At 42.9% G+C, this 9,446-nt stretch overlaps 1 protein-coding gene across 1 annotated transcript; it reads left to right on the forward strand.

Moving 5' to 3' along the window:
- The first annotated feature begins 12 nt into the window (after positions 1 to 12).
- Positions 13 to 8,609, forward strand: LOC146493359 (putative methyltransferase-like protein 24). The gene is made up of 5 exons (XM_085148643.1): positions 13 to 2,525; positions 3,390 to 3,488; positions 5,069 to 5,205; positions 5,383 to 5,650; positions 7,494 to 8,609. Exons 1-5 carry the CDS (start codon positions 2,202 to 2,204, stop codon positions 7,797 to 7,799), a joined length of 1,134 nt encoding a protein of 377 aa, XP_085004769.1. The 5' UTR covers positions 13 to 2,201; the 3' UTR covers positions 7,800 to 8,609.
- Positions 8,610 to 9,446: the final 837 nt, after the last annotated feature.

Consider the following 9,446-nt stretch of genomic DNA (forward strand, 5'->3'; position numbering starts at 1 on the left):
GAGGGAGGGGTGGGGGGTTGGGGATACTGCAGCATGGAGACTTAACATCCTGTGTTTTGCTGTTTTAACTACAAGGGAAAGAGACATTGAAATTACACAACGGCCCCAAAGAGACTCTTGTTTTCTGTGTGTGAGTTTGAGACGGAGCGGCTGCGTTCGTGTGACATGCATGTTTTTGTGTGTACATGTGCCTACATGTGCGTGTATGGGCGTGTGCGTGTGTGTGCCTGTGGGGTCAAAAGGAGTGAAGCTTCCCAGACACCAAAGTCTTGGCGGGGCCTAATTCTTTCTTTCACTCTCTCCCTTCTTTTTTCTGTGGTCTTGTGTTGTTTGGTGGTTTTTGTGATGAAAAAAAATAAATAAATTGTATATCTGTCTGTTACATATCATGTATGTATCTGAGGTGCAAAATATTTAAATACACATTCTGTTCTTGCCATTGGTAATCTCGTCTATAGCATTGAGCTTCTTTGCCGGATTAAGGGGGGAGGTGTGAGTGTGTTTGTGTGTGGCTGTGTTTTAGAGCCTCCCTGAGTATTGGGCTTTGCCCAGGCTGTCTGGGACTGTGAGCGAGTGTGCGAGCGAGCGAGTTCACTCAAGGACACAATTCGACAGGGAGTGAAAGGGAGGGGAGGAGAGGAATAGATGGTGGGGAGAGAGCAGGGGAGGATACGTTGGAGGGAAAAGAAAGAAACCAGACTGAGGAAATCAGAAAAAGGTGTTGAATTGGTTCTTAAAGCCATTAAAAAAAAAAAAAAAAAAAAAAAGCGCAAAACTGTAGTTTCACAATTCATCCAAATAAGGAAATGTTTTAAAGCAAGCAACCAAAGAGTGCTGGTACGGGAGAGAGCTGACAGGAAAGGAACCCATGCCTATTTCATGCCCTCGCAGGGAAACTTGCTACTATACGGCAAATACTGTACATCTGCAGCTTGTGTATATGCATGTGCATGCCAGACAGAGAATTAGAGAGAAAGAAAGCAGATGGGCTAAGTTTACTGGCTGCATATTGTGTACAGTTTGTCAACAGACTGACTAAATAGATTCAGACATGGCCGGAGGAAATGTGTTTGCTGTGACATTCCACTGTATGGTGGATGGGTGCACGAACTGTCAACAACATTACATGACAGACCGAGAGGGGGATGGTGCAGAGCGACAGCTCTCTTTCAGACTTTTCTTTTGTGTGGCATTTCTATAAAACACTGCAATTTCATTTACATGCAACTGCTTCGTTTGTGTGTGTGTTTAATTTAGGGAAAATCGCAGCCAAATTCATCCCACACCAGAAGCAAATCGAATAACAATAATCTGTCATTATCGGTACAATAATTTCTCAAGTTAAGGAGAGGTAACACTAGAAGCCATCCATTTGTATTATCTAGCATATTTGTGGACACTTTAGGGGTTTATTAATGAAAATCTCCTAAACTATATCATGGAAACACATTTATATAATTGCATCATTTTACTCAGATGCCGTTCATTTTGTATTTATACTCCAGCATACAAGAAAGAACCTAAAATTACTTAAAACTGGGTTAACATACCAATAAGTATGGTTTGTAATAAATAGATGTATAGAATATGAAGATTTCTGATGCCAAGTAGCCTAGGACATTAATGTGGAGCAAAATGAGCATTTAGAGTTCTAGTATAAACTTTCCAAACTTCAATAAAAGTACAGAGCACAGGCAGTGACTGTGCATCTTAAATATGACAGCCTGGAGTTTTATTTATTCACATTCAATATTTTTTAATACCCTAATAATAAATTTATATGACTCACACTAGTGTGGTGGAAGAATATCAGTAGTTGGTCATCTTTTTTGATAAATAAAGCATTTATTTTTACGGTAGAGATGGCCTGTTTGCCCAATATAAAAACGAAATGGTGTTTTTCTTTAATCCTACATGCCTGTTAACTATAACGTAGTTAGTTATAAGTTAAATAAAGCGGGGGTCACTGTGTCAATAAGGCCACCGCTGACCGAGGAATGCGCTTCGTCATCAACAACTTTCCCCTGGGGATAACGAGAAGGAGGAGGTCGCGGAGGAAAGTGGAGGAGGGGAGTTCTCAGCTGGGACTTTCCTCTGCCCTGCAGGAAAACCGAAAAAAAAGGGTAAAAAAAAAAAAAAAAAGTTAAATCACAGGGCACCGCGCCGGAGATGTTCGCCGGAGCCGTCGCGGAAGTGGAGGTATGCGGACCTGTGCGCCGTGGAGGGGCCGCTGCGGTGTCTCCCTCCGCTCGGGAGTACTACTACTCTTAATCCCACCGTTTCTCCTCGCGCTCCAGCTTCTCGTCGTCGGGTCACTTTTACCTGGAGTCGCGCGGGTGTGGATGGGGTTAGAGGAGCGGGACGGAGGGGTCGCCTTTTCCGTTATCAGCATTGAACCGAAGCGGAGCTCAAGGCATCGGGGGACACCCGGTGTGGCTGAGGAGGAGGCAGAGGTGGACGACGGGCAGAGGAGGGGGGAGGGGGCACGAGCGTACGAGGACGAGAACGAGATGCACTCGCGCCAGGTTCGTAAAGAAGTACGGAAATAAGTTTATGCGTGGAATGTTTTATTATAGTACACGTGTAAATGTTTTGGGATGACTTGGATTTTTAATTTTAACTTTTAATATATTAAATTTCTGAATGAAGTTTATAAATAATTTAAAAAATGAACTAAGTGGGAGACAGATACTGGGATCACTGGGATTCAACAGGACTGCCACCCTGCTGCTGCTGCTGTGGCGTCCTCATCCAGTTCATTTATTATGCTGGGCCAGTTTGTGCACGACTCCCTGCATGATTACAGGCATGATGGGACAGGTGAGGGCAGGGGGCGCAGCTCAGCGCTGACCCCACATCAGAGAGAGATGACAGCTGTTCCCGTCTTTCTGTCTTTGCCCTTCAGCTGCAGAGTGCTACAGCCTCCATCTGTGTTTGTGTGTAGGTGCATCTGTCCCCTCTTCACCTCTCACTCCTCTCGCCCTCTTGCTTTCACTCTGCTCTTCTCTCACTGTCTCTTTATCTGCCCAAGGCTAAACTCTGACTCATTCTAGTGAATCATCACCTACCCCCCCCCCCCCCACACACACACACACTCCCCACAGAGGTTGCCATGGTGACCAAAAGGTTCATTCTGAGTTAGGTGGGGTGGAGATTGATGGTGGGGTTGTGTGTGCAAACGTGTGTTTGTATGTTACACCGCCTTAGGCAAATACCAGCAGGACGGAGGTCAGTACCTGTGACCTAGCTTCTCTGCACTCCTACCTGGGCGCTCGCACACTTTACTGCCATTCCTATACATTATTTAACCACATTCAGAATTCTCTTGGATGTGTTGGTATTCCTTGCACTGGAGTATATATAAATATACACGTCATGCATGTTCCCAGGTGGGACCCAGAGCATTGGAAGTGCAGCTGTGGGCAGCAGGCGAGCCATCCTTCACAGCAGAGCTCAATCGAATCATCTCATATATCACAAGGCCACAGGTAGGCTGCGCAGAGCACCATCCAAAATGCTGCAGTGAAAAATGTTTCCTTCACAAAGTTATCCGAAACTGACAGAGCAAAAATAATCAGAGGGTTTGAAATGTTTGAGAGTGATTTCAAAACTCCCTAACATCATTTACTTTATGTAACACAACCTGAAGTCTGGTAATTTTTTAAACCGTTTATGGGACTGTAGAACAATGAGACTATAGTAAGCCTACAGCATAACACGCATTTCACAAGATTACAGATAAGCAATGAGAAATAACAGGATGAATACAACTTGAAGTTATAAAGGACTTGTATGTGCAGTAATACACATCGAATGTCGAATGCACAAACTTTTGGCTTGTGACCCTTTAAAAAGTGTCTGCTATATTTCACGAGGAAAGTCACGGAAGAAAAATCAGGTTTTTATTTGCAGACGGTTTTCTTCATCTTTCCTGTCTGTTTATAAATCTGGTCTCATGACACCCCCCCCCCCCCCCCCCCCCCCCCCAGATTTATCTTCTGACCCCTTGGAGAGGTCCCAGCCCTTAGGTTGGAAACCACTGGTCCAATAAATAACGAACTCCCTAAAGGCTGCACTCCAGCTCAGTGGGGGCTTCACATTTATGTAGCCAGGAGTTAGACCTTGCCAAGCCTTAACAGAAATCAATAAAAAAAAAGCAACTTCACTTTTTTTAACTACTACACTTCTTTGACTGCAGTCGAGTGTGGGGGGTTAACATAGCAGTAATATGATCAGTCAGGCACTGTCAATATGCTGCCAGCAGAAATCTACCATATCTGGAGCCAGTAAGGACTTTTTGTTCCAGACAGGAAACTCCCAAACAAGAGTAAAAACCTACGCAACACCAAGTGCTGGAGAAGTGGGAAGGAAAGTTATATATGTAAGAATTTAAAAAACTGCTCCTAGTGTGCTGATTTAGTTTGGTATTATTTAAAGCGGCTTGATATTGCTCCATGTTTTTATTCTCAGACTTAAATGAATTCTTATTTCTTTCATACTAGACCTCAGGGAAGCATGTTAGTTCACCTTCTGTGTCTCACTTAGAGCCAGCTTTCTTGTGATTGGCTGCCCCTCACAAAGTGTTTTGAATTGCAGATGGGTGGGGCATCAGTGTTTGAGATGACCGTATAAGGATAGCCAGTCGGTGACATTACAACAGAGCTGTTTGAAACCTTAAACTTTCCCTGACTGCATGACTTGAAACTTTCACCGTGCTTAATGTGAGCACAAAGTAGGAGCAGCATATGTGACAGAAAACAAGAAAAAAGCAGAAACAGTCCCCGTTAATTATTCAGTGCAACAAATTAAAGCATCTCACGTGTGGCCTTTTTAAACAGCCGCTATCAAATTATGAGTTTATCGTTAAACAATTCTGTTTTATTCAAAGATATTTCAAGCCATGACTCTGCAATGTTCTCACAAATTACACAATTCTGGCCACTTTTCTGAACAACTTCTCCTTCCTTAGCTTCCCGTCTTCTCATTTGAATGCTAATTCTGTGTCGCGCTGTTTCCAGACCTCCATCCAGCCCGTCTTATGTGACTCTTTCCTCTTGTCTGTCCCCAGATGAACTGCTCCAAGGTTTTATCTCCAGGGCGGGCTCAGCCAGCACAGAGCCCTGCAGCGCCAGCCCATTGGCTGCTGTGTGCTGAGGACTGGCTCCTTCCAGCTACACACAAAACGTGTGTCGCATATTCCTTCAGGTGTGCCACTTGTCTGAGCCTTATGTCAATGCACGTGCTGCTATGCATTCTTATCACCGGTTCAGTTGGAATAAACAATGCAATGCATATTTAATCATGCATGCAATAATGTTCAAACGGCCTTTGCGCTCTCCTGCCTTCCTTCCTGTCTTTTTATGTCTGTCTTTGTCTCTCTAGCATGGATGGGGGAGATGCAGACTTTCTGAAGACTGTGTCGGGGCTGGGATGTGAAATACACTGTTTTGATCCCAGCAACTCTAATGCATCTGGTGGTCACCTTGGAAACAGTTTGGCTAGTAACCATGGCAATGGAGGCGTGGTCAGCCAGCACAAGATGTGGCTTGAGTGGCGAGCTCCAAAGAAGCGCACGCACAAGAGGAGAGGAAACCCGGGTGGTGTTTCTCAGACACTGGCAGACATCATGGCAGCTCTGGGACATCACACAGTAAGACACGCATGCACACACACTGAAATGTAGAGAAACAGTGCCAAACAAACATACCTTAGAGTCTTTTCACCCCAAAAGCTCTTTTACTCAGATGTTCCCATAGCAACAGGGCTCTGCGCCATCTCTGGCTACCATGGCAACAGTTTAAGTGAATGAATCACCCAATTGCTTCCTGCAGCCACAAGAGGGAACTGCATACCTGGAGTTTGATTATATGCATGGTGACAGAATAGCAAGTAGCCCAATACGTTCATCTATAACTACTTAGTGCCATAGCATGGAGTTAAAATATACAATAGCTTCATGTAAGCAATAGCGCCACCATAGGTGGAGAAATGATCAAATGAGTGGTTTAAATTTTAGGGGGGGGGGGGGCTAAACTTTCTCGCTGTTTGATGGACAAGGAAAATTCGAGCACAGCTGTCTGGATTCAGTGGATGACGCAGAGGAGATTGATACAGACCGTGCACATTTGTTGCATTTGTTAACACTTTTGACTTTCTGTTATTCAGATTTGATCCAAAAATAACCAAACGTGGTGCACAAGATGTTTGGACAACTCAGGACACTGCTCATGTGTTTAATTAGAGGTTTCATGTATTGTTTCCCCCTGATTGGACAAGCAAATCAATTCTGACTGCTTCAGTGTCTGATTGCCTCCAGTTTGATCCAAATTTGGTTCAAGTATGCAGAGCCCATGACGTAGACTACACAAGTGGCTGCCATTGCCAGCTTTTAAACCTGTGTGGCTCAGTTGTTCCAACATTTATGACCGACAGTGCTGTTAATTAAATCTACTGTGATTAACCAGATTTTTTGTGAAAGCTGAGTTCAATTTTACTCGTCACACTCAGTTCTGATTACTGTCAGACCCGTTGAATCAAGAAATCACTTAAATACAGCCTGTCTAACAAAGTGAATTGAACATGACATGTTCACTTCACAATCTAAGGAAGCAACTGAGAAACAAAGTCATTGACGCATATCAAAGCCATTTCTAAAGTTTTGGGTCTCCAGTGAACCATGATGAGAGTCATTATTCACAAATGGAGAAAACTTGGAGCAGTGGTGAACCTTCCTAGGATCGGCCGGTCTACCAAAATTACCCCTAGATGGCATCACCGACTCATCCAGGAGGTCACAAAAGAACCCAGAACAGCATCTTAAGAACTACAAACCCCTCCAATGTGACTGAATTAAAACTATTCTTCAAAGAAGAGTGGGCTAAAATTCCTAGTACTAATTTCTGCTGCATGCAAAAGGGGGAGGGCAACAGACTCAACATTTTAAGTATTGTTCTATTTTGTGACTTTTTAGCTCGTAAGGATGTATTTTCAACAGCAATCGATTTCTCCAAGAACTGCAGCTAATAATTCTAATAATTTGATCTTCAATATTTGACTGTATATGATTGTATGATTACAAAGCAGCAGGTCCACTATGGAAAGCAGTAAAATGGTAAATGAACTGATACTTTGAACATTCAGAGCACTTTCTCATTACAAGCCTGGTCACCCATTCACATATACGTTCACACTCCAACGGATGCATTGGGCGAAACTCTGGGTTCAGTTTGACATGCAGACTAGGGGATGCAGGGATTGGCAGAAGACCTGTTCTATCTGCTGAGCCACAGCCACCCTCATAGCATGAATATATCCTAATAAACTACCATTAAACATATAGACGGTGCTGGGAATTGTTCTTAGTAAAGCTGAGCTGAGCCTGCTTTGTTCTGTATCTGGTGTTTTGCTAACTTAGGCTGCCTATGTATATGCTTGGGAGGGTGGGGAGGTGCTAGACCAGAGCCGTACTTTCCTCTGTTCTTTTTTCTCTTTAGGTTCACTTCCTGTATGCTGACCTGCTAAGCGGCGAGTGGCGCGTTTTTCAGAATTGGATCGAGGCAGGAACTCTACAGAATGTCCACCATCTTGTTGCCAAGGTGCACCTGCAGTGGGCAGGGTTTGAGGTGGGCGGAAGGGATGAGGAAGTGCTCCGCTATTGGTTCAATGTCCTTCAAGGTCTTCAAGCTTGTGGACTCAAGCTGGTTCACAGCTCTGCAGGAGAGGGTCACAGTGTCCTTAAACAGACAGTAGCAAATGCTCACAGCTCCTACACACTCAGCTGGGTAAACACACAACACTGAGACTCACACACTGCTGGATGAAGCTGCGCACACATTATCCAAAGAGGGGGAAGCAGCTAGTGAAGTTTCCTGTTTTTCCTGGGATTTCAGGCATACACAGTTCTTCACATGACAACTCCCTCTAGTGGACATGAAGAAATCTGCAGCTAAAGCCAACTCTGAAAGAAAAAACTGTATTTATATTTAAAACAGCATTTTATTGTATCCAAATATTGAGCAGAAGAAGGGCTTGTTATTTTAACCAAGTTACAGGCCAAATAATAACAACTATTTTCAACTCATATAGACTGTACTGTGTCACAAAGGACGTATGTATGTTCCAACTATTTCTGAATGCAAAACAGCTGTCTGACAGGCTATTCTTTATTTTACAGTTGTACCATAAAGCTGTGTTTTGTTTTGTTTTTACCAATGAATCCCAAAATGCAACCCTTTGACTTGAGTCTGATCCAACAGGTTAACTTCTTTGAGTACATCACTGTAAGCCTTAATTACTTATACGTGCAATAAAACTTTACATCGAGGAAGAGCTTTTATCGTAAACTGGGTGTGTATACTGTGATAATGTATTAGAAGAAAACAATCAAGTTGCAGTTTAAAACCTGAATTTACACCACATTAAATTCCAAATAAGGGTTACTGTGTTAGTGACTGGTTGTAATGCAATGGGTCAGGTGTGTCAGAGCACCTATAATTTGTGTCCTGTGGAAGATAAACACCTTGAGGCAACTGTTGTTTCAATGTTGCACTATATAAATAAAACTAAATTTAGTTAAAAATAATTATCTCACAATTTGTTTTATATATTCATCCATATTTTCCTATATTTATTATAGCTTTATCCATTCCAAAAACCGTTATGTGTTTGATATGATTTTTCCTGTTGAGACATCCAATATTGTCCACGTTTCAACCATTTAGCTGTTGATTTGAGGTGAAGTTGAAGAATTTGATGGTACCACTGGCAACAAACAGCCCGAAGCATGACGCTGCCACCATCATCCGTAACCGCTGGTACAAGTACAGTGTTGTTTGGTTTGAGAGCCTCAACTTTACTCTTTACAACTTTACCAAATAGCTTAAACTTTATCTTGTCCACTGACCATCTAAACCATCAAACCTTTCTTCTGAAGGTATTTGGTTTGTCCATGTGGGCAGTTGCAAATTTAAGTTGAGCTTGAAGATTTTGGAGCAGGGGCTTCTTTCTTGGTAAGCACCTTCTCAGTCCATGGTGATGCTTCACTGTGGACAGTGACACTGGTGTTTCTGCAGTTTCCAGTTCGCAGTAGACTTGAGCCTCGGTGGTTCTTGGATTATTCCTGAACATCCTAACCAGTTTCCTGTCACTGAGGGTGACAGTTCGGGGCTTCTTCCAGGCCTTGGCAAAGTAGTGACACATCTCAATAACTTGTACTCACATATAATTGTTTGTACTGATGATCTTGGAATCTGCGGTTGTTTACAAATGACAAGCTTTAATGTCTCTATGAGTGTATTCGAAAGGTTGTGTTTAATAATTTGAGATAAGCACACATCCACCTAGGTACTGTATTCACATGGACTTGATGGTGGGAACAGCACAAAAAAGTAAAAAGAAAAAAAAGTCTACAAGCGTGCAACAATTAAATTACTTTGATAGTCTATTTC

The sequence above is a fragment of the Neolamprologus multifasciatus genome, chromosome 22, assembly GCF_963576455.1.
Source record: "Neolamprologus multifasciatus chromosome 22, fNeoMul1.2, whole genome shotgun sequence".
NCBI classification, from domain to species: Eukaryota; Metazoa; Chordata; class Actinopteri; order Cichliformes; family Cichlidae; genus Neolamprologus; species Neolamprologus multifasciatus.